Genomic DNA, 22,549 nt, shown 5'->3' on the forward strand with positions numbered 1-22,549 from the left:
TCGTAAAATCCAACGCAATATAATTTATAATAAAATATATAAAGTATATTTCTAAATAAAGTGTACATTTATTTTTTCCATTATATGTAAGATTAAAACACTGTAAATGTTTGTAATTATTTGTAAGACTAAAACACTAAAATCATGAAAAAACATTTAACTTTTAACTTGTTAATTATTTTTTTTATTAACTTAACTTTTAATCAATTAATTTCATTATGGATTAACTTATATCTTAACTAAATAAAATTTTTAAGACCTTTAACTGTAACTTAACTTAAATAAAAAAAAAAAAAATTTAACTTACCCAAACTTGAAAATAGATATTAAAATTTTTTGTAGAATATTTTGTACAAGATATGTTGCAAAAGTAATAAGACTAACTCCTTTATCAAACAAAAAGGAATAATATTTAAAATTAAAGGAATGATATTAAAGCTATTTTATCAGATATTATTACATGACACATAAAAAAAAAGTCTTATTACTTTTATAGATTTTCAAACAACATTACTTTCTTTGATGTGAAGAATTAATCTGGCAATAAAACCCAAGTAGTCTTCCTGCAGGAAAAAAGAATATATTAATAAAAAAATTTTAAGAGACAATTTTAGATATAAGATATCTTGTATATAATATTATTAGATGATTTGCAATTGTTTCAAATTTAACACTGTACAAACCTTAGTTTTTGCCTTTAAAAAAATATGATTTTCCATTTCAATGCTGTTTCTTGTTGTTGTCATTCCTGACAACTGAATAGCTTCATCTCTGTTAATAAACAAATGATTATACAACAAAACAATGATTATATAACAAAACTTATATTTATGATATATATTATTGATACATTAAACTATTATTCAAAGAAATTTATCGTATATATGTATATACAAAAATATAAGTTATATTTCAAATTAATATATACATTGAAAATACATGTGCATAACTGTCAGATGTACATACTATATAGTTAGTAGAAAAACAAAATTGTTCAGAGTGTAAGAAATTTTCCTTTTATTGTTCTGAATTACAAATAGACATGTCACATCATATGATATATCACGTATATGGTGAATATTTTCAATTTTTTGACATTTTCAATGTAAATTGTATTTGTGAAATAAAACTTACATTTTTGTAAGTACACTTTGCCGAAAGTTTGTTGTTTTCCATGATTCATCTGCTGCCATGGTTTATCAATACAATAAATAACAAATTCAGGGAGAAAGAGAGAAATGTGTACGAGTGTACAGATATTTTTCACAGTATATAATCGGTACGTGAAATATACAACTGTGTAAATGCTCCAAAAAATTGAGCTCTACTTATCACTCGCAGCACTTTGATTACGGTTGATGAGGATTTTTTTTTTTAACACACAACTAGATCACAACGGGATCTCGGAATAATCCTATAAAATTTTTCATGTGCAAGTCAGTATTGCATCTCTTCGACCAGCCTCGACTAATTAGACGCCATACGCCATATCAGACGTTTCTCCGCACGCCGTACGCCATCTTGCGAATTTGACATGTACTTCGAGTTAAGCATAGACTACGCACGAGTTTGTTTATTACACCCGCGCGTATTTCACTGATAATTTTTATGGTTTTATTACCTTTCTTTTGAAAAAAAAAAATTTTATCGACCATTAAGATGCAAGATCCGCGAACAATATCACAAACCCCGTAAAAATCCAGGCAATATATGAATCCGGAACTTCTTTATCGGATTGTTCGAAGAGTATAACAATACAAATCGCGATTCAAATCTTGTACCGCACATGTCGTGGCCGTCGTTTGAAATTGCAAGACTTGCACGCGACTTGCGACGTCACGGTTCATTAAAAGTATAAAAAGGAAATTTGCAATTCAAAAATACAATTCAGTCTTTACAGACACGCACATAAATAATGCGCATGATATATTTTCGATGTCTAAACTGATAATATTGTAAACTACCTACGATGATTAGTTTATTTAATAAACTTGTAGATTCGAAAGATTGTCCACAAAAAGTTCGACTCCGGATATTATGTCTTCTATAGATGAGACCTCAGAGGTTAAATCAGGATAAAATAGCCCAAACGTAAATTGTAGAGAGGACAGTAAATAGGTTACGTCGAAAAGCCACACGTTGCTCAAACTTGTGTATTTCAGCCCTCTTGTTACAGCTCTGTTCGTATCACTTCCGCTCGCCACGAAGTCTCGACGCGAAGTCTCTTCCCCCAAGCCTTCTCTTTTTTACAAAAACGCCACCTTCCGCCGCTTGGCGGATACTACATATAACTCCACCTATGTCCTGATTGGCGGAGCCATTAACCTCAAAAAAGGGCGGGAACTACTTCCAAGCTTACAATAGGCGATTTTTGGCGATCGTATGGTACATATACCAAAGTGTACCAAACTATAGTTTGAGTGACTTCAAATTATAGTTTGGTACACTTTGGTATATGTACCATACGATCGCCAAAAATCGCCTAATATAGAATGAAAACTGGAGTTTCTCGGGGAGTTTGAGAAATAATGAAAATACAATTTTTCCCGTTTAAAATCGATTTAACTCTGTACATGTTTTTCTTTTTTTTATTGAATTAATCTTGTATTTTACCTTTATATATAAATGTACAAATGTTTCAGATACGTGGTGAATGAGCGAATGTTAAATAAATTTGATTTCAAACTTGAAGAAAATCGTGAACACTCGGAGATGCGTGTTTTTCTCTCTTGGGAGGGTGATCTCTCCGTCCGAAATATATCCACATTTTCTTTCTTCTCATTTTCTTTCTCTCGGTCGTTCAAGTTTAGGAGAAAAGCAAAGCGCTTTCTCGTCGTGATGTTTTACACTCGTAACGTTTCTCGATCGATACACATTTCTCGAATTGATGGTGATTTTATCACCGCGACGAGATGCGTCATCGGAGCTCGTTAACCCTTCGAGTTCCGCGATAATGTGGTGATAGAAAGTGAGTAAGTTGGTCTTTTTTTGTTTTTTCATATTAAAAATTATTTATTGCAGCAGAGCGCAAAAAATGATCAGCAATATATACATGACTGTATTTCTAGATTATATATATATATGTAGCAAACTTTTGTAAGGGGTGATTTCAACGCTGAATAATCGCTAGATTATAAGATGACTTCACACGACACCCACTACTTCTTGTACTTTTTTACGTTCCTGAATTAGGAAATTTTTTGTTACATGCATTACAAATTAATGCCGTACGGTGAGTGATGTATCGACGAAACGTACCTCTGAATTGGAAATGACCAATTAAAACGACAAGTAGCAGCGATAATACATGTGTCAGATTTCGTCAAAAGCACACCACCTTCACTCTTCACTAAACAAATCATTGCGAAGCAAAATATTGCCGTACGAATGCGAACGGGGTACTCCAGTTCGCCGCTAGATCGCTCTGCGATCCTACTCTCAAACATAATGCAAATGTTTAGATTTAATGGTAATGTCAATAAACAGGTTTTCTCTTTGAATGTTCTCTTTGAATCTTAATATATTCTCCGTGCTTGGAATAACGCGAGAAAATGTCGAAAAACAAACCGATAAATCCAACGGTAAATCGGATTAAGTCATGTATAAAAAAAAAAAGCCCAGGAACAAAGTTTTTATATATAGAGATATAGTATAAATTACATGTTAAGAGTCTCACACTTTTAATTATCTTATTATGTTTTATTGCGTCGCATTTAAAACAAATTTCATGTGTTAAATAATAAAACATTATAAAAATGTTTTCAAAAATTCAGAACAAGAATACTGTAAAATAATTTGCTTGTAAAATAGTTATTAAGATATTCTTTTCCATGTTCACTTTTCTAAGTCGCGAAATTTTGCATTCTATTTTTGACATAAATTTTATACAAATCTTGTTTATTGCAGTGTACTTTGTCGATCGATGATGCGGAGGAGAATTTTGGATCGATCATGCGTCAAGCTGCAGCGATCTATAGCGATAAAGTTAAAATTCACAACTGGTAAATAATTTTTTTCATAGATTACATTTAATAGAAAAAACAAAGAGTTGATTCCAGATATAATCGTGCGGTTGTTAGCCTTAGCAACGCACTTCGCGAACTAACGAATGCACAAGCTTGTACTCTGTACATGTATAATTTATTTATTTAGCATTGTAAAACTTTCAATTGTGTTTGCATAAGTAGTGCAACGTGTATCTGAGATTATGACTTTGTGTGAAGATAAATCTTCATTGCTATCGAGCCAGCTAAAGTGAGTTTGTTATTTAAACAAGTGAAATTAAGAACACAACAGTGATAGCATATATATAGATTTAAAATAGAAGAAAACTATTCTTGAACTATCACGTTATAATCAAAAATACACCACAGGCAGGAAAGGATGTTGGGAGAGCCTAGGGATAACGTGGATTTTTTTCCGCCGAAAGGAAACCTTCACAGATCCTCGTATCGGAGACTCGGCCCGGAGGAAGATATTGTAACGTCCGAGACGCGCTCCATGTTGTCACAGATCAAACTGAAAGACGAATACAAAGAAGTCACTTGTCCACGGCGCAATTTCATTGTGGCGCAGTCTGTCGCTGCATTTGAGTACGTTTTTGAGTCTCCTCGATTTTTAAAAACAAAATAAAAAAAGGATAGTAGAAATTTGTTGGGGAATTTTAAAAGAGATTTTCTTAACTCTACAAATCATTGATCTCGATCATGTGTATTTTCTCCAGTTTTATTTTATTAATAATAAAAAAAAAATATATAAAATCCCATTAATTTTATCAGACGAGAAAATGAGGAAAAGAAATTAACGGTGGCCGAAATCTTTCTGGATCCCACGGTCGCGTGTCAGACGGACTATCGCACCACCACAAGCCGCGATTATTGGTTGTCTTACTCTCCGAGGCCGTTATCCTCATCACCGCCGCCACCGGAACCGTGGTTAATGAATCGTCGCACCATCGGTTACGATCTCGAGGATTTGGAAAACCGTTGCGGGTATCACATGTTTTTAGACGACAACATGGATATTTATCGAAGAATAGCAGAAATAAAACGGCAGAGAAGTAAATTGTACAATCCTCGATAATTGACGAGCAGCAGAATTCCAACAATTGCTGCTGACATAAATGTAACACACACAAACGGACTGTTCGCTTTAAACTCAACGATTTATTAGAAAAATTCAGTATAAATAATTCAGTATAAGAGTATTTCATAAGAGTGAAACTTTTTGAATAAAACTTAAATTAAAAATATCAAAACGCGCCATATATAAAATAGTAATAAATATTTCTCTTATTCACAAAGACAAAATATTTTTTCTCAGATTCTTTTATCGACAGCTTTCTTTTAATTTTTTATCGTGTCTCATATCACAATATAAATATTATAAAATATAACAAAAAAAATTCAAATATAATTATTGTAATATGTTCTGCCAAGCAAGCGCAGCGACACAATTGTGTGCGCACACAAATCGATAAGCAATAAAATTTTAAATCCTCAAATACTCTTATAAAAAATGCAAAGTAAATTATCTGCAGTAAATCGTATATGAAGAGAAGGTATAGAGAAACGAAATACACAGTTATAATAGCTGCAATGTAAAATATATTATATCTACATCTTGCACACGGATATGCGCACGATCACGATCTACGAGTTGGAGGAATCCGGTGTAATGGCGTGTTATTCGATATTTCTGCCAAATCGCGAGTGTCCGTATTCCTCGTCGTCATTGGATCGCTTGCCAAATCGCCAGTGACCGTACTCGGTGTCCAGTTGCTGACGTTTGCTAAGTCGTAAATTATCGTCGTCCTCGCCGACGAGATCTTCCACCAGATCCTTCATAAGACCCTCCATAGCGTATCTACGACGTGAAACACAACGGAAGTATATATTGTTAATTTGTAAAAAAAAAAAAAAAAAAAACTAAATTTTACATGTATGCCAGAATTTATGTGTTGTCTTAATTTTTCAAGCTTTTAAAGTTCTTATACGTTGATGTAGAAATTACCCGCGCAAATGTGGATGATGATTCGTGATTGTGGTGTGATGCGTGCCAGTAATTAATCCCGGCGCTGCTTTGCATCTTCCGCAGAAAAGCAATAAGATCATCATGATGCAAGACAGCATAAGAGTCAGGTTCATATCTATATAAATGTATGTTTTTATGTTTTATTGTGGATTGTTATAAATGCTTAAATATACTTTCTTCTCGTAATAATATAGACTGATATACATGATGTTAAATTAATAACTGCATATAAATAAAACTCACTCTTATGATACATTTTATACATTTATATATATTAATATAATTTAAAATAAAATTCATAAGAATCGAAATTCATAAGAGTAGCAAACATACATAGAAAAACTTAAAAATAAAAATCGAGACAGAGATGATCAAAATACCTAATGGATATCACGTTGGGGTGTTCTTCTGCGACCGAAAATCTCCACTCTGGTGCTTCCGAAACGATTTCGTATCCGCTCGGCTGCGTGTACGTTAGGAAAATCGGTGATGAAGTGTACGAAGTGCGAGCGGTTCGAGATCTTTTTATATCGCAGCCACCTTTATTCATTTCCCGGTTTGTAGAACGAAGCGGGGGTGAAAATGCACAACAGGCGCAGTGCTGTGAATTTTAATTCCCCACAACCACATTTGATAAACAATTTTCTTTCAGTTCCTTCACCGACATTTCTTTGCCGCCGGTGGTCGTTCAATATTCCGCGATGTTACGCGTAAATGATTGGCAGATCTAACCGCATTATCGATTTTGCATCTCGATTTTTTCCGTTTTCTTCCTACGAGCGAAAAGTCAAACGTCTTCCAGGAAAAGAAGGCAACAGCTTTTTATGGATGAATAACGAGATGAATGAAGCTGTCGAACACGCGCTATTTTTACGTAGCCACGTTTCCCGCTTCTTTCAATTCCGCGCGATTAACTCCAGAACGCCAATCATGGGTCTGTAAGACCACCAGGCGAGGAAGTATAAAACTGACGCAAAGAAAAATTACCTCTTTTTTGACATTCATTACATTTCGCAATTCAACTGGGAAGTACTGCGATGTTAACATTTATTGTTATAATTGTATCGCAAGTTCTCATGTATGGATAAATAAATACAACTTTGTCTTGTTTTTTTGTTTTTTCAACAGTCTCTCTTTTATTGCGAAACGCCTCAAATCATTTGATCTATTCGATTTCTTGTCAACGCACGAGGTCATGGTCACGATCATCAATGGCTTCCGCGTTTGTGGTGCTTCCTACCAATCCTATATATCAGTCCTCACTTATCCGGATCGAATTATTCGTCCAGATGTTAGAACTGCGTCTCGTTCGAGCATCGCCGAATCTCATTTAATTTCTTTTTCTCACTCGTGACCTCAGAATGGTCACTATGGCGGAAGTCAGAGAGACAGTGCTTCAAAAAGGTCTGTCTGAATGGTGGAACGAAGAGACGGAACATGTGTTTCAAAGAATCGAGAGATGGGCGACTTCTGCGCGCGGTTACAACCGTCTGCAGCCACAGAAGTAAGAAACCAAAACTTTTATCATTTTTTTCTCTAGAATCTATGCATTTTTTAAGTGGAAAATAAAATTCCACTTCACTATTACAGGATATAGCGTTTTTCGCTAATCTCAAACTTGTGTAACTATTTTAGATTCTTTTTAGTAGATTAAAAAATTTAAGTTTTTTGTGTTTTTAAGAAAACATCGAGTTTGTTATTTGTTATAACACGATAAAACTACGAGATTTTTGTAAAATTTATCACCAGATGGTCAAAAAATCGACAGTCAACACGAGATTCCCTGAACGAACCTACCGAGGAAACCAGCTACATGCAGCGATTCTACAATCTCAAGCGATCCAGACGGAAATCACAAGCGGAGGAAGCCAAGATTAATTGCTGCGGGACTTTCAGTTACCAGTCGAACAAACAACTGGACAGCAACTGCTTGGAAACTTACCAATATGATCACAGCATCTACTTCAAGACTATCGGTGATATTAGGAAGAACAAGAAGAGCATCAGTGATGAGATCAAAGACAACATATCTATCAGCAGCGAGGAATTGGTTGAATGGGACTCCAGCTCGCTTACAAATCTAATTATTGATCAATTTATTTCTCAGGAATCTAACAATAACAATCATCCGAACAAATTAAGTGTTTCGGACAGTGTTGCTGATCAGAAAGATAATAAAGGGGAGGAAATTCCCTCGCCAATTGTTGACCTATCCAAGCTCGATCTGAATCTACCGGAAAATCGAAACGAAGACATTCGGGTGTCTCGTTCGATTGATATGAACAATTTCGAAAATAATGAAAAAGAGCAGGAGAATAATAACATCGACAATTCAGAAGTGGACAAAGGGAATAACGAGAACGGTTCAAAATGTCAGGAGAAGATGAAAAGATTTCGTTCGTTTCGAAAAACCAAGCGATCGCCTAGGAACGTGCGACAATCATCAATCGTTGGTGAAAACAACGTCGTCCGGCCGAGAAAACTACTTCTGAATTACACCAATAGTTTCGACATCGCCGACCCGTGAGAGTAAAATTAAAGTTTTTAAACAAGTTTAAAAAATGAGTAAGTTGTTTTTTTTCCAAATCTTACATGAATAAAACGGCGACAAATGTGGTTTTTAATTTTATAGAATATAAAAAAATATTTGCATTACAGATGAGAAGTACATATATAGTTTTTATCTTTAATTTTTTGGAGAATTGATTATTTTCTTTAATAATTATGTTTGATTTTATATTTTTTTAAACTATATAGTATGTATTATAGAAACTCTTTTTGTGATTTTCTGTCTGTATAGTGCTGTAAACATTTATATTTGTTGAAGATCTATATGCATGTTTCTGTGTAGAAAAATATATTTTTTACCTTTATAAATTTGATTTGACCGTCTACTTATTTGTTTATAGATTATCCTATGTATGTGTGTGTATGTACGTGTTGATTTTTGAAAAAAAAATCCCGACTAATTTGTGAAACCATTTAATGCGAGATACGACTGTACATCTCTCGATTAAAAGAACTTATCATCATCGCTATAAATCTTCGCAACAAATTAAGAGCATCAATAAGATATTGCGAGTAAAATAATAAAAAATTGTTCAGAGCAAATTTTCGAAGATTTCGAGATTCTTCTACTACATTTATCGAACGTTTGTTCATCATGTGTTCGATGATTTTTATTCGAAATAAGATTGTCAAAATTGTCAAATTCAATTTTTCAAACAACGTGTCTACAGATCACTTTAGTAATTTATTAGACAGCTACTTATGACGTCCGTTTCTAACGTTTGCGATTAGTTCGCTGCGTGGAGAATTGTTCCGATAACGAGAGAGGAAAGGAAGGTCTTCATCATCGGCTCTGATACTCTGATACAGGGTAGCGCGCATGCACCAGCTCAGAGAGAGAGGGGCAGAAGCCACGCACGCAACTCGTAAGTGTGCTCGTAATCCTGTGTCCGCTCGCAAATCGATCGTGCGAGCTCAACTTGCGACCCAACTAAAACCCCGATAGTGCGTAATAACACTACCCGTTCACCGAATTCGAGAAATTCGAGAAACTCCCGTTTTCGTTCGGCGAGTGTGGGAACGGATAAAGACGTCAAGATGAGCAAGCGACTGGAAACCGTGGCCACGATGACCTGCATGAAGACTCTGCTGATGCTCTTCAATTTCAGCTTCTGGGTAAGAGAGCAAATTCTCTTTTGACATTCCTGACACATTTGCTTGTGTCACGCTCGCAAAATCCCTTGTTGCGCAATTGATCATCGACATTGTGTCGTTCGTATGTTGATCGAATTCGTTTTATTCTCGATGATAATTGTAACAACGGCAAGGTCGTGTATCAAGTTGCTTTACTAAAATAAAATCAGCTAGATATTTTATATATATATAAAAAAAGTTGTACTTCTAATCAACGATAACAATACGATGATAACAATAATAAATGATAACAATATATGTATATATTTATACGTAATAATTATATATGTGTAATTGTTACTACTTGATTTATAGTTGTTTTTATCACGTTTCCGTTTTGGAAGATCTTCCGTGAAAAAAATTCTGCATTTTTTGCTTCAAATTGACCAGGTCAAATAAAATTAAATATCCACAGGTATCCGGGATATTAATGCTGTGTATCGGTATATGGATGCGCATCCAGTTGCGAGAGTACATGAACATGAGTATGGAGGGCAGCGGGACTGCTTTGTTAGCACTCGCGTGCTTGGGAGCGGTGCTGGCGGTCGCGGCAGTTCTCGCCTGTTGCTGCACCGCACGCGGTCATCCCGCACTGTTATATCTGGTAAGCTCGTCTTCAATCTGTTTTACAGAAACAAAGATAAAATTTATTTAAAAGTTTGAATTTATTATTTACTAACAATAAAGTGCATTCAAAACACTTTAAAGTTTCCTTTTTAATCTATTTTTTTTATATATTCGGTATATCTTTTTAACTATATACAAATTTAAGAGACGTTTTTCAAATATTTTTTGTGTACCATTTTGTAAAACAAAAAAACAAAAGGAAAATTCCTTCTTCTGCTCTGGTGATATGAAAGAGCATTTAATAGCTTTGGACATCACAGTTTGTAACAGTTCGAATCACTCTGTATAATTAGGATAAATATACATATGTGTTTTCGTATGGGATCAGTATGGCGCATTCTTGGCTGTTGTGGCGTTGTTGGAACTTGCCGCGGGCGCGTCGGTTTACGCTTATCGCACGTGCTTGAACGAGGGATTCGATCAAAGTCTGAACGCGAGCATGGCAGCCTACGATCAGGACAAATCCATCAGCAATCACATCGACTTTATGCAAGAGACGGTAAGTATTTCTCGAGATACCTGAAACTATTACTGAAGATACTTTGAAACTTTGAACAAGATTGATTTGAATTGTCGAAATGATCCAAAAATTTATATTAAAAAAAAAAAAACCAAAGATAAGAAACTTTGTAAGGGTCATATTGTCCATTGTTTGTTTTATAATTTAAGAGCTTTGTACATGTGTTTTAATACACTGACGTTGATCATACAGCTACAATGTTGCGGCAATCGCGGATATGCCGATTGGTTCAATCTTTATCCACCAAAGAACGTTCCCTTCTCCTGCTGCAAGGTGCCCAAGGATAAATGCGATCCGAACGAGGTGGAACAAATTTATACCGAGGTACGATTTATCGTAGAAGATAAATGCAATGGCATGTTGAATTATATTAAGCGATATTTTTTTTTAAATGACATATCTGATTGAAAATCAACTCTACGCTACTTCTTTTTTGACTAGTTAGTTCACTTTTCTTTTACGTTTTATTTTACTGTCCATGTTTCTTCAGGGATGCTACAATCGTGTGTTGGATTTCATAAACGGTAACATCGGTTTGGTAGCCGGCACAGCGATTGGCATAGCTTTCTTCCCGCTGGTGGGCGTCTTCCTAGCATGTTGCCTGGCCAGCAACATCAACAAGGCCGAGTACGAGCAGGTTGCTTAGGCACAGCATTCGCGGAAGCATCAGCGACGATCTTATCCGAAAACAGAACCGCATCACTTTCGCAACAAATATCCATGAGTTTAACACACGATGACGAAAATGACGATGATTTCGATCGAGGCAAGTTGAGCGCGGTGTTTACCGAAGGCTTCCGTGTAAAAAGAAAAAACAACAAGAAAAAAAAGGTTGAGATGATTTTCAACACCCAAGGTACGAAATTGTACACAAAATGAATCCATACACGTGAAGTACAGATATACAATGTGTTTTGGTGCGCCATAGGTAATTTCAGCCTTTATTTATTAAACGACCTATAGGAAGTTTTTTTGTTCTCGCTTCAGAAATTAGATCGCACGAGCGAGCAATTAGTTCTTCCAACTATTTTCCGATCCAATGTACAAAAAGAAGGTGTTTTCAAATATACTTTCGTATATTTTTACACACGAAGAAAGAAACAAAAAAGGAGCACGATTGAAACTATGTAATTTGCGCACAGATTCTTTTTTCGATGTGTGCGTAATAGGCTAATTATTTAACGCGTTTTTTCGAAGCGAAGCTTCCGCGCTTCGGTTTCGAGTTAACAGACGGAAGAAAGCGTTTGAGAAAGCGAGAACTATCGAAGTGGAGATTAATGTGTATTCTTATTGAATTTGTTTAAAAACTTTTCTTCAAACTCCTCGTAGAGACTATACGATAGCTTAGGAAGAAACATTTCCATTCTTGGAAAGAGAACAGATGACGATCGCGTTATATTTTTTGCAGAAGAAGAAAGTTGATGGTGTTGCAAAACACTACACAAGATCAGTATTTTTATAGGCTGACAATTCACCCGCGCAATGTGATTTTACCTTCAAGAAACCGAAAGAAAAAAAAAAAAAACGTTTTCTCGTCGATCCTTGTAGAATTTCATCTCGCAAACCTCTAGAGTCTCTATATATATATATATTTTTAAATCTTTCCTCTCTTTATTAAATATCGTCTTATTTGAGCAATCTCTATTCTTCGATCTTTCAGTCCGCAAACTCGCGGGCGCATCCCGTATTTCACAGATATGTGTATTTTTCATCTTCAAACATTTCACCACAATCTAATGCACATTCAACGTTTAAGCTGTAACTGTTTTTTTTCACGTATCACTTCCATCCAATTGACATTGAAACAAACCCACACAGAACAAAAATTCCATTAGACGTCTATTAGACATCAACAGCTCCATGCGACATCTAATAAATGTCTAATGGATGTCTGGATGGATGGATATCTGTGTGGGAGAGAAGTTTAACGTTAGATAATCAATTATAGCAGGTAGCATTAAATATAAAAAATAAATATAAAAAATCTATTTCACGTTATTACTATACAAAATAGTTATATATACTATATATATATATATATTGTTGCGAGACCGCCCGGTATGCACAGCCGCGTCGTTCGAATGGCAAAAAAAAGAGAAAAGTTTCTGGGACGACGGTTGTTTACAATGCGATGTTTAGGAGACTAGACTTGAGGATTCCGGGGCGGTTTGGACGACGCGCTTCCACGTCTCGAACGTGATTTCTGTTGTAAAGCAAGTCAATAAAGCTCCTTTACATTTAATCCGCGACTTCTTATTCTCACGAGTTCGTGTGAGCCGCACCGAAGAGTGCGGAAGTGACGTACCGCGCGTGTGAGATGTAACAATATATATACACTCTTTGCATTATAAAACATGTAACAAGACGTATGTGCTAAAATAAAAAAAAAAAAAATATCGTCTTATAAATTAATCTATTGATGTAAAAATTACAGAGGTTTGATGATAAACAAAAAAAATTCCTTTTTTGTAAATATTCTTAAACCACTTCCGCTGATGCACGCGGTATTGAGGATGTTGTTGTCGCAGGCTAATCAATATCTGACTGTGTAACTACATGTTACTTTTGTGTAAATTTTAACTGTATCTTGCAAAATCTTTACATTATATATATATAAGTTATAAGCCTCAAAATAAAAGTTAATGAAACACAAATGTTTTTATTGTTTTTAGAGTATGAATTTTCATGTGCTCGCAAGTTTCTACCAATATGAACGAGACCAGAGCTTCCAAGTTGTACTTCTCTGACGGTGGCTTTCACTCTCCATCGTCACTTAAAACATTTCTCCTGGACGGTCTCTTTTTGATTTGCAACGTAAGCACGTTCTCCAAAACTTCGCTCTCCTTCAACTTGTGCTTTTGCAAACAAACCGCGAAGTTGTAAACGTGAATTTCGTGTGAACGATGCACCTGTTATACGCAGGTGACTGTGTCCTTTTCCATAAAACGCAAAATCCTCCAGGAAGCGTTCGTGTCGATTTTACTTCTGTACAATACCTTTATGTTCGCAAATCGAAAGCGTCATAAATAATCACGAGATGTTGTCGTTAAAGGCGCTAAAAAATAATTATTTGTATCTTGTGCAATTCCGAATCTAATCAATTCGATTATTTGAATCGATAATTTGTAGCGTTATAGGAAATTGGTCTGAGTGCGCAAGTATATTGCGACATTTTAATGGTTTTTTTATTGTCTTGTCTATATCTGTTACTTATATATTTTTGTTGTGCTAATTGTCCTTTGCACTTTTATCCCATTTTATTCTCTCACTCTCACCACATTTACTTTCTTGCGTCGGTTCGTCAATCTGTAAAAAAAAAGTTTTATTTTTAATGTTCTCTTTCCCACAAGTTACAAAAAAATAACTCGATGAAACTGAGATAATAAAAAAAATAAAAACTATTGTAATTAAATTCTCTTGAAAAATAACGGAACATACGTAAGTTAGTTACACTGTCACCAACTTCATAATCAGAAAAAGTAGTTAGCAAAAGCTAATTTTATTACACCCCGAACCGTGTGGCCAAACGGATGTCACCCGGCTTCACTTTTTTTCGAATATGCTTCCTCCTTTACGAGAACACTGGTCGCAGGCGATCTCTGTCGGTGTGTCGTAATATTACAAACGATTTTTACGGAAAAGGGATGAGAGTTCCACTAAACTTGAGGAAGGATCAGATTTTCATTGCACTTACTCTAGGATTAATTACTGGTTATTACAATTGGAAACATCTGTTGATCGAACACTTGAAGAAAGAATCAGAAATTATAAATGAGGTAATTAGATAACCTTAAAAAAATATAACCTACATCGTCAATTCAGGAGTTAACGTGGGGAGAAGACAGAGTTTGTGCTCGCAAAAATCGCTGTGACGGTTAATTGGGCGCGTTAAAAAGACTACATAAAAAAAAAATAAATAAAAACCTACATCGTCCAACTCATCCATCCGTTTTACCTTTCTTAATGAGATATTTGTGCAATTTTTGTGACAAAATTTTTAAAATGATTTCTCGTACGTGAAACAATTTCTTCTCTCTCTCTCCCCCCTCTCTTTTATTCAGGTGTTTACTTACTTAAACTATATCATGACAAATATCTTATATGTCCACAGTCTAATAAGGAGAGCCAATAATGTGCTTGTTCAAAAATTCAGTTCAATTGGGCTTTTAGTGATCAGTGGTGTTTTGGCTTATGTATGTTTTAAGTAAGCATAAGTTTGTTTTTCCTTTATATTTAATCCATGCATAGTAAATACAAAAACTTGGAGAAAATGTAAATTATATACAACAAATATTTGATATATTTTATTTTTCTGTTTGTCAGAGTGGGTGTAAAACCTTGGTATCAGCGATGGAAACATAAGAAAATTGAAGCACAGGCAAACATAATCTATGAGCTACGTTATGGTAAAGCTTCGCAAGAACATCAAGACGAAGATCAAATTTAAATTTGTTTTTATATATTATTGTTATGTGACTTCACATGTCTTTATTCATATTTTTATTTAAATAAACATTGTAATGATAAAACAGAATGCAAGTAATGTAATATCAGCTCAATAGAATTGTTACATAACTGCTACCGCAGAGAGATGGTCTCTGACACTTTTGTGATCTAATTTTCCTCAAATTTTCCACTATAAAAAGGAACATATTGCAACACTGTCTTCCAGTCTGTGAAATACAACAATGTCAGTGACGATGCGGTCCCATAGGTGATTGCACTTGGGAGCCTACAGCACAAGAAAAATTATTTCCCTCATGTGAGGAGGAGGTTACATCTAACACACTCAAAAACATCTATTTTTAGTACGAAAGCAAGATAAGACATTTTCAGATTTTTGATCAAAGAGACAAGTTACGTAAAATATATATAACGGAACCAAATCAATCACTTTTTATGTCATTACTGGTTTATTATGTGGCTAAGTAATTGACCAGATCTAATCGATTCGCAAAATATAGTTTTCGAGAAAACTAAAAATATCAAGACTTACCACTTTGTAGCTAGTTCAGCGTGTTTCTTGCCGAGTCGCATTTTTTGGATATCGTTCGACGACACCTGATCGCGGCAATAAATTATTTTTTTTCGAACAAAGTTACACACAAGATCTTGCAAAAATAAATTCTGATGACTTAACCAAATAAGCGTCAGATGGCATTTGCATGCGCAACTTTCAGCACCATCTCGTGATTCGACGTCGCAATCATCACCAACTTTAGAATCCGCTTTTCTCTCTTATTTGTCGTTTGATCGAGAACGATCTCTCTCGATCCGAGTGAGGAACTCTAGAAATTCTCTATGTGCCGCGCCAATCAGCGAGTACCGAGTTACGTCGCGCGACGAATGAATTAACGCACGCGTGTGGTGGATTCGCAATCGCGCGATTTTATGCGCGGTGTCGTGACGTCACGACACGACTCGGTTCGGTCAGGGAAACGCAACCGCCACGACGGCGACGATTGGGCGGCGCGCGCGGACGCCCCGCCGGAGTGCACGCCGGCCGGGAGTGAGTACTACGCATGAATACGGCGTGACGTCACCGCGCCAGCGCTAGGAATACGGCCATTTTGTGTAAATGAGCGCTCTCCGCTCCGCTCCGCTCTACGGAGAATTTGTGCGTTTGCGGGGGTTTGCGGTCGGGACGAGTGGGAAACACACTGGTGAATGATTTGGTTTTTGCGTTAAACGGAACGATCTCGTCGACGTGTTACATGCGCTAGCGAAAGTGTACAAAGGATCATTTATCCCGTGTGAATACTCGTACAAGACCACCCCCCGGGAACAGGTACGATGGAGGAGAAGGCGTCGTTGAAGGAACTCGACCAGTGGATAGAACAATTAAACGATTGCAAACAACTAACGGAAAGCCAAGTGAAAACGCTCTGCGATAAGGTACATGTCGTTTCCCAACACAAATTGACATTGATCGTTCGATTATAATCACGCCCGTGACGTTTATGGCACGACGTACACTCGCGCGCGCCGTGTGTCTCTCTGCCGTTTTAATTTATTGGCGTTCGGGTGTCTCGCGTGCTGGATCGAATAGGAACACCCCTATGTGTGTGTATCATTTCGACTTCTGCTCGTCACGTTTTTATTTCGTCGCTCTCGATAGGGCTCTCTCGTTCCCCTCGATGTGTGCCGCATATAAATTATTGGCAGAATTTCTAGGTTCGCGCCGACGATTACGGGTGTTCTCTCGTTGAATCTCCGACCGCTTCGAGAGACACTCCTCCGTCATTTTAATTTTCTCGACGATGTTTCCCGGCGACGCAAATCTGCATTCGAATCTTGCGCCCGGGAGCGAACTTTTGAGAGTGACTTTGAAAATTATGATCGTCGATTATTCCATTTTGTATATTGTTTAACAAAAAAAATTTGTATTAACAGAGTTCTGCAACAGGTGTACACTTTGTCAATGTTTCTATAGTTAATTTGTGTACACAGATTTATTTATTTGTATAGTTTTGTATTTTAGCTAAATGCAGCATTGTTATCACCTTTAAGTAGCATGTATAATTTGCAATATATCAGTGATAGGATCTATCATTTCTTATCTCTCTTGAATGATTACGCACTTAAGAGGAAAAAAGAGCAACAATGAGATATTATTAATCTGCTATGAATCATATAGCTTCTCTTGAACCAAGTTATTTTTTAGCTTTATACAAAGTTGATAGGCAAAACTCTTAAACTTTTAAAGATATTCTGTTATTTTGAAGCTTGTTTCAATTTCTATAGGTTTTAACACAACAAAGTATTTGATCAAATTGTCTAATTTTTTGCACATATAGGGAGCCATTGTGTTTACAGTGGCATTTGCTTGCTAAAATTTTAATTATGCGTCACATGACAAATGTTTTCTGAGAATATGACATTTAGATTTTCTGTAACAGCCATATTGGATTATGATGTCAGAAGAGGTCATTTAAATTTGTGTCCAACAATTTCCATAAGAAAACATTGTTTGTGTCACATGACACTATTTGAATTTACTAGTACAAGTCAGTAAAATATCAAAAAAAATGTTTTTTGATTTTTATAGATCAATATATATAGAAAGTATATTTAAAAAATAAATCTTGAAATTGATTGTTCTTATTACATCATTTCTGCAAAAATTGTTTTTTTACAAAAGTAATAATAATAATAGCATAACAATATTCATACTAGACATAAATTTATTAGTTCTTCATTCTTTTCATTGTTTTATTCGCAACTTATTTAGCATTTGCAGTTAAAATATCATCATCTATCTTTCAGGCGAAAGAAATTTTAGCTAAGGAATCAAATGTACAAGAAGTAAAATGTCCCGTAACAGTATGTGGGGATGTACATGGACAGTTCCACGACTTGATGGAATTGTTCAGAATAGGTGGCAAATCACCTGATACAAACTATCTTTTTATGGGTGATTACGTTGATCGTGGCTATTATTCAGTAGAAACTGTCACTCTGCTTGTAGCTCTTAAGGTACAACAAACAAATTAATATCTATAATATATATAATTAATAGATATATACTTTATTTCTCACATACATGTAATTTAAAAACTTAAACAACTTACAAGTTTTGTTATTATTTTCAATATTTCTAAAGCATTGATGTTTAGTCTTATGTTAACAGTTTTGTATTACTTGAAATTATTATATTTCCAATTTTAATCTCTTTTCTGTATTTATTTTATTTTTTTTTTTTTTATTGCTTCAACTGGTTTTCTAAATTCTTTTTGTTTCTGTTTACATTTTATCAAAAAGTTATTCTCTTGTTTGGTAAACAAACATTCTTAATATATACACACATATTTTTTCTAGTAGAAAAATATATATTACGTTTATTTTTTTTTTCTTTCCTCTTTCATTTTGTTTATGCATTTGAAGGTGAGATACCGAGAAAGAATAACTATTCTTCGAGGCAACCACGAGTCCAGACAAATCACACAAGTGTACGGATTCTATGACGAGTGCTTACGAAAATACGGCAACGCCAACGTATGGAAGTTCTTTACGGATCTGTTCGATTATTTACCACTAACGGCACTGGTTGATGGTCAAATATTTTGTTTGCATGGTGGTCTATCACCTTCAATTGATACTTTAGATCACATACGTGCCCTGGATCGTCTTCAGGAAGTTCCACATGAAGTTTGTATTCTTTATCTCATTAAAATCTCAATGTAACAATGAAACTTCATCATTATAACTGTTTAATATTTTTGTACAGGGTCCTATGTGCGATTTGCTCTGGTCAGATCCAGATGACAGAGGAGGGTGGGGTATTTCGCCCCGCGGAGCAGGGTACACATTTGGTCAAGATATATCAGAAACCTTTAACCACTCCAATGGACTAACACTTGTGTCACGAGCTCATCAATTAGTGATGGAAGGTTACAATTGGTACGAGTCTATTTAATATTATTTATTTATCGAAATGTATTTTTTTAATGAGAATAAATAGATGTAAAAATATAAATATTTAACACATTCTATAAGCAACTATTTCTATGATGTCATTTTTTTTTCATATAGGTGTCATGACCGCAATGTTGTGACTATATTCTCTGCACCTAATTATTGTTATCGTTGCGGAAATCAAGCTGCTATCATGGAACTGGATGATGCTTTAAAATATTCATTGTGAGTATATGTGACTCCGTTACTGCTGTATAAATATACAGGACGTTATTGAAGATTTTTGATCTTTGTTTTTTTTTATTCAGCCTACAATTTGACCCAGCACCAAGACGTGGAGAACCACATGTTACCAGGCGAACGCCAGACTATTTCCTCTAAGAAGTTAGACTTTAAGGCTAGGTGTCAAGGTAGGGGAAATGGAAAACTTCGCGATCCTGACTTTATAGTGACGCCAGACACACTTACTTATAAACCATCGCTATAAATGAGTGTGAGGCTTGAGAAGTCCTTGCATACCACGTATAGGCCCAAGTATTATATCACGGCTCATATTGTGGTCTCATTGAAAAATAGAATAGATTTACACGCACGTTCCGTGCGTGCCTTACACGATACATGTAGACACATTACTTGTACACTAAACGAAAAAAAAAAAAAAGAAAGGAATACAATAATGTATACACGTATCGATTATTAAATCCACCTGTAGCATTGAGTTTTACAACTTTTATTATATCTGCTTGTATTTTTATTATAAAGAAACTGAATATATATACGATAATGCACACTTTCGCGCGCAATAGATAAAAGCGATTACTTTGTAATCTTCAATGAAAAATATTAAAACTCATGGAGAGAAATTTATATAAGCGAAACTATACATCTCTCTCTCTCGTATATTCTAAACGATGCGCTAAATTAAATTGTCATGCAAGGTTTCCAGAAAAAAAAAAAACAAAAATATACCAAACTGGTCATAATTTATATGTAAGAAAGTGTCACTTTATTATTATTATTGGTATGAATGGATGTTCCACTTGAAAGAAGTGCAAGGTGAGTTGATGCAACTGTAGATTGGCGTATATAAATTGTGTTATTATTATTCAAACAAATATAAATTTCCGAATACAAGCCTCAACACACTTATGTTTATCAGAATTATGAGAGTAATGGTTATTTTGGAAGTTCGTGTCATCACTCTTGTGCGCAATACATACATTATTTCGAAACAAATTAATACTTTTAAGTAAATAATTTATGTGTGCGTGTGTATGCATGTGCATATGTGTATATATAATCTTCAAAATAGGGAATGAAACATTTTTCTTTCTCATCGTTGATACGTCGCGCTTTTTATTAACTTTTTAACCAAACCATCCTTGTGGAAGAGTAAAGGTTTTTGTATCGAAATCGCCAAGAATAATAACATCCATGTTTAAAATATTTTTGGATTCTTTATTTAAGAACAAAATGATCATATATTTAGCTTTATATGCATTAAAAAAAAGTGAATGAATTTAGGTAAGAAGTAGTTTTCTATTAACTATGCATTTTTGCAGTTTAATTATAATATATATTGAATCCTATATATATATACATTTTGTATAATTAATATAGATTGCAATTTATGTATATTCGGCGATGATGATTATAAAAAAAAACTCACACTTTTGCATTAATTCCATTTGCCTTCTACAGTGAAACGCATACTTTATATCGAATGAATCTACGCATTTGAGATGGATAAAGTAAAGAAAAAAAACACAAAAAAAAATCAGACAAACACAAACTGATTGCTTTATACCTACCGACGATCTTTTTACTAATTACTAGATATACAATGAATGCTTTTCTGGTAAATAAACATGTGTAAAACAAGTTAAAACGATCTTAAAAACGTCAAAACCTTGTGTCAAACTGCTTCGTACTCGTTGAATGCGAAAGTATTGTACACAATGAACGAGCCGAAAAACGCGTACCGAACTCATTTATATATAAGAGCAACAAAAAAAAAAAAAAAAAAAATATCGCAGCAATTCTAACATGACGCATTATGTAAAACAGTAGCGAGACGATAACGAAAAAACGAAAAAAAAAAAAAAAACGTGAACGTGACATGTGTTATAGGTGCACATTATAGCAATTGATTAAGACTAAATACAGTACACACGCAGTTGTACTGGAGATACAACATAGAAGTAATACAATTTTTTCATCAATTCAGCGACGGGCCTGCAATTCTGTAACGCGCGCGTTACGAATCCTTGCACAAAAACGGAGAAGCAGACGCAACCGCAAGATAGCTGCGCAACGATTGCGTTAACGATAAAAACAAAAATTTCGTTGTTTTTTACGAAGTTACAGAATAAGGGCGCGTGCTGAATCTATCGTTTCTTTTATTTTCATTTTTCCATTATACAAACGCATGTATACATAGTACATATATTCTCTGGATTATAACAATAAGAATAAATTTTCCTATAGAATTGAAGAATCATACGTAAATTTTTCTTTTAAGGTAGAAACACGAGAGACGCGAGCCGATGCCTCTGTGATGGGGTTTAATTTTCTCACGGGTAGCTATATCGAAAATTAATCAAATGAAAATGAGAAATTGTGCGAATTTTCTTTTCTCGCATCAAAGTTTTATTTTTCGTTTTAAATTTTGCCGCTGTTATTTTAACGAGCAGGAGATATATGCGACGACGAAGTAAAATCTTTAAGGCTCAAGCGTGTAATTTAATCGTGTATTCTATATCGATTTTTTTCTGTTATACAAATTTATAAGTTCAGATGAATATCTGCATTTCAACATCGGCGCTCGACATTCGAGCAACATTTATTTTCCAAAAAAAAAAAACTGACGAACGAACTTCCCATATTCGAATACTTTGGAATTGTGTTGTAAATAAAATTTGAAATACAAACATGTGAAGGTGAATGCAAACGAACATGTAAATTTGTGAAACTGTGTGATACAAAAAGACGAAAAAGTATTTGAATCGATCGGAAGGTCGAGCCCAGATCCGATGAATTCTCTCCACAAATTTAAATTTATTACACTTTTTTTTTTTTTTTTTTTTTTTTTTTTATATGTGTATCAGTATGATCATTGGTCTCGAGTCTTGTTAATGCAAAAATGTCAATGACACTAAATAAAATGTTTGACGAATAAAAAATTCTAAATCGACAGTAGCTGTTACATGGTCAATAACCGATCGTTCGGTAACATTTCGAAAAATCAAAATT

At 34.8% G+C, this 22,549-nt stretch overlaps 7 protein-coding genes and 2 long non-coding RNA genes across 18 annotated transcripts in view; 5 read left to right on the top strand and 4 right to left on the bottom strand.

Annotated features, from left to right (window-relative positions):
* LOC109863751 (mediator of RNA polymerase II transcription subunit 15-like) overlaps window positions 1-3,377 on the bottom strand; it is a 6,568-nt gene extending 3,191 nt beyond the window's left edge. The window contains exons 1-3 of one of the 4 annotated variants that reach the window (XM_020444261.1): window positions 3,259-3,377; window positions 684-771; window positions 515-563 (exon numbers count right to left, since the gene is read on the bottom strand). In XM_020444261.1, coding sequence (XP_020299850.1) covers window positions 515-563; window positions 684-771; window positions 3,259-3,362 — 241 coding nt within the window. In that variant the 5' untranslated portion in view covers window positions 3,363-3,377. Of the gene's footprint in view, window positions 1-307; window positions 564-683; window positions 772-1,134; window positions 1,920-1,968; window positions 2,313-3,258 lie in introns of those variants that run through there. The other 3 variants (XM_020444263.1, XM_020444262.1, XM_020444264.1) reach the window with 3 other exon arrangements.
* On the top strand, window positions 2,564-5,255 carry LOC109863752. 7 transcript variants are annotated; one of them, XM_020444271.1, is made up of 4 exons: window positions 2,564-2,968; window positions 3,907-4,001; window positions 4,430-4,592; window positions 4,779-5,255. In XM_020444271.1, the coding sequence occupies exons 2-4, from the start codon at window positions 3,923-3,925 to the stop codon at window positions 5,080-5,082; spliced, it is 546 nt and encodes a 181-aa protein (XP_020299860.1). In that variant the 5' UTR covers window positions 2,564-2,968; window positions 3,907-3,922; the 3' UTR covers window positions 5,083-5,255. The 7 variants fall into 7 exon arrangements, with proteins under 7 accessions (XP_020299860.1, XP_020299857.1, XP_020299856.1 ...); XM_020444268.1 differs by having other exon boundaries at window positions 2,565-2,968; window positions 4,374-4,592; XM_020444267.1 differs by lacking the exon at window positions 2,564-2,968 and adding an exon at window positions 3,401-3,469 and having other exon boundaries at window positions 4,374-4,592.
* A 121-nt stretch (window positions 5,256-5,376) lies between these two features.
* On the bottom strand, window positions 5,377-6,973 carry LOC109863729. The gene is made up of 3 exons (XM_020444205.1): window positions 6,414-6,973; window positions 6,013-6,148; window positions 5,377-5,865 (listed from the first exon to the last, which is right to left on the bottom strand). The coding sequence occupies exons 2-3, from the start codon at window positions 6,144-6,146 to the stop codon at window positions 5,685-5,687; spliced, it is 315 nt and encodes a 104-aa protein (XP_020299794.1). The 5' UTR covers window positions 6,147-6,148; window positions 6,414-6,973; the 3' UTR covers window positions 5,377-5,684.
* A 357-nt stretch (window positions 6,974-7,330) lies between these two features.
* LOC109863726 (probable serine/threonine-protein kinase dyrk1) lies at window positions 7,331-8,598 on the top strand. The gene is made up of 2 exons (XM_020444201.1): window positions 7,331-7,537; window positions 7,783-8,598. The coding sequence occupies exons 1-2, from the start codon at window positions 7,395-7,397 to the stop codon at window positions 8,558-8,560; spliced, it is 921 nt and encodes a 306-aa protein (XP_020299790.1). The 5' UTR covers window positions 7,331-7,394; the 3' UTR covers window positions 8,561-8,598.
* Window positions 8,599-9,426: 828 nt separating this feature from the next.
* On the top strand, window positions 9,427-12,976 carry LOC109863734 (tetraspanin-7-like). Its single transcript, XM_020444213.1, has 5 exons — window positions 9,427-9,717; window positions 10,151-10,339; window positions 10,691-10,861; window positions 11,075-11,206; window positions 11,373-12,976. The coding sequence occupies exons 1-5, from the start codon at window positions 9,640-9,642 to the stop codon at window positions 11,526-11,528; spliced, it is 726 nt and encodes a 241-aa protein (XP_020299802.1). The 5' UTR covers window positions 9,427-9,639; the 3' UTR covers window positions 11,529-12,976.
* Window positions 12,977-14,050: 1,074 nt separating this feature from the next.
* Window positions 14,051-14,669, bottom strand: LOC109863738. Its single transcript, XR_002251380.1, has 3 exons — window positions 14,577-14,669; window positions 14,321-14,481; window positions 14,051-14,188 (listed from the first exon to the last, which is right to left on the bottom strand). It is a non-coding gene; the product is annotated as an uncharacterized LOC109863738 (long non-coding RNA).
* LOC109863737 lies at window positions 14,488-15,484 on the top strand. Its single transcript, XR_002251379.1, has 3 exons — window positions 14,488-14,658; window positions 14,994-15,086; window positions 15,206-15,484. It is a non-coding gene; the product is annotated as an uncharacterized LOC109863737 (long non-coding RNA).
* Window positions 15,368-16,226, bottom strand: LOC109863736 (cytochrome b-c1 complex subunit 10-like). The gene is made up of 2 exons (XM_020444214.1): window positions 15,879-16,226; window positions 15,368-15,614 (listed from the first exon to the last, which is right to left on the bottom strand). The coding sequence occupies exons 1-2, from the start codon at window positions 15,917-15,919 to the stop codon at window positions 15,497-15,499; spliced, it is 159 nt and encodes a 52-aa protein (XP_020299803.1). The 5' UTR covers window positions 15,920-16,226; the 3' UTR covers window positions 15,368-15,496.
* A 202-nt stretch (window positions 16,227-16,428) lies between these two features.
* LOC109863721 (serine/threonine-protein phosphatase 2A catalytic subunit alpha isoform) lies at window positions 16,429-21,404 on the top strand. The gene is made up of 6 exons (XM_020444194.1): window positions 16,429-16,777; window positions 18,149-18,358; window positions 18,767-19,030; window positions 19,110-19,282; window positions 19,415-19,522; window positions 19,606-21,404. The coding sequence occupies exons 1-6, from the start codon at window positions 16,676-16,678 to the stop codon at window positions 19,676-19,678; spliced, it is 930 nt and encodes a 309-aa protein (XP_020299783.1). The 5' UTR covers window positions 16,429-16,675; the 3' UTR covers window positions 19,679-21,404.
* The last annotated feature ends 1,145 nt before the right edge of the window (window positions 21,405-22,549 follow it).

Source organism: Pseudomyrmex gracilis, unplaced genomic scaffold (assembly GCF_002006095.1).
Source record: "Pseudomyrmex gracilis isolate BER0280 unplaced genomic scaffold, ASM200609v1 scaffold_12, whole genome shotgun sequence".
Lineage (NCBI taxonomy): Eukaryota > Metazoa > Arthropoda > Insecta > Hymenoptera > Formicidae > Pseudomyrmex > Pseudomyrmex gracilis.

Bases quoted from the DNA above. Each gene is read 5' to 3' on its own strand.
- LOC109863736 (XM_020444214.1), bottom strand. From the start codon at position 15,919: ATGCGACTCGGCAAGAAACACGCTGAACTAGCTACAAAGTG. The intron at 15,615-15,878 runs GTAAGTCTTGAT...CTTGTGCTGTAG, and splicing joins GCTGAACTAGCTACAAAGTG to GCTCCCAAGTGCAATCACCT.
- LOC109863721 (XM_020444194.1), top strand. From the start codon at position 16,676: ATGGAGGAGAAGGCGTCGTTGAAGGAACTCGACCAGTGGATAGAACAA. The intron at 19,031-19,109 runs GTTTGTATTCTT...ATTTTTGTACAG, and splicing joins TTCAGGAAGTTCCACATGAA to GGTCCTATGTGCGATTTGCT. The intron at 19,283-19,414 runs GTACGAGTCTAT...TTTTTCATATAG, and splicing joins GTGATGGAAGGTTACAATTG to GTGTCATGACCGCAATGTTG.
- LOC109863726 (XM_020444201.1), top strand. From the start codon at position 7,395: ATGGTCACTATGGCGGAAGTCAGAGAGACAGTGCTTCAAAAAGGTCTG. The intron at 7,538-7,782 runs GTAAGAAACCAA...ATTTATCACCAG, and splicing joins AACCGTCTGCAGCCACAGAA to ATGGTCAAAAAATCGACAGT.
- LOC109863734 (XM_020444213.1), top strand. From the start codon at position 9,640: ATGAGCAAGCGACTGGAAACCGTGGCCACGATGACCTGCATGAAGACT. The intron at 10,340-10,690 runs GTAAGCTCGTCT...GTATGGGATCAG, and splicing joins ATCCCGCACTGTTATATCTG to TATGGCGCATTCTTGGCTGT. The intron at 10,862-11,074 runs GTAAGTATTTCT...TTGATCATACAG, and splicing joins TCGACTTTATGCAAGAGACG to CTACAATGTTGCGGCAATCG.
- LOC109863752 (XM_020444265.1), top strand. From the start codon at position 3,552: ATGTCGAAAAACAAACCGATAAATCCAACG. The intron at 4,002-4,373 runs GTAAATAATTTT...AATACACCACAG, and splicing joins AAAGTTAAAATTCACAACTG to GCAGGAAAGGATGTTGGGAG. The intron at 4,593-4,778 runs GTACGTTTTTGA...TAATTTTATCAG, and splicing joins CAGTCTGTCGCTGCATTTGA to ACGAGAAAATGAGGAAAAGA.
- LOC109863729 (XM_020444205.1), bottom strand. From the start codon at position 6,146: ATGAACCTGACTCTTATGCTGTCTTGCATCATGATGATCTTATTGCTT. The intron at 5,866-6,012 runs GTAATTTCTACA...TTCACGTCGTAG, and splicing joins CATCATCCACATTTGCGCGG to ATACGCTATGGAGGGTCTTA.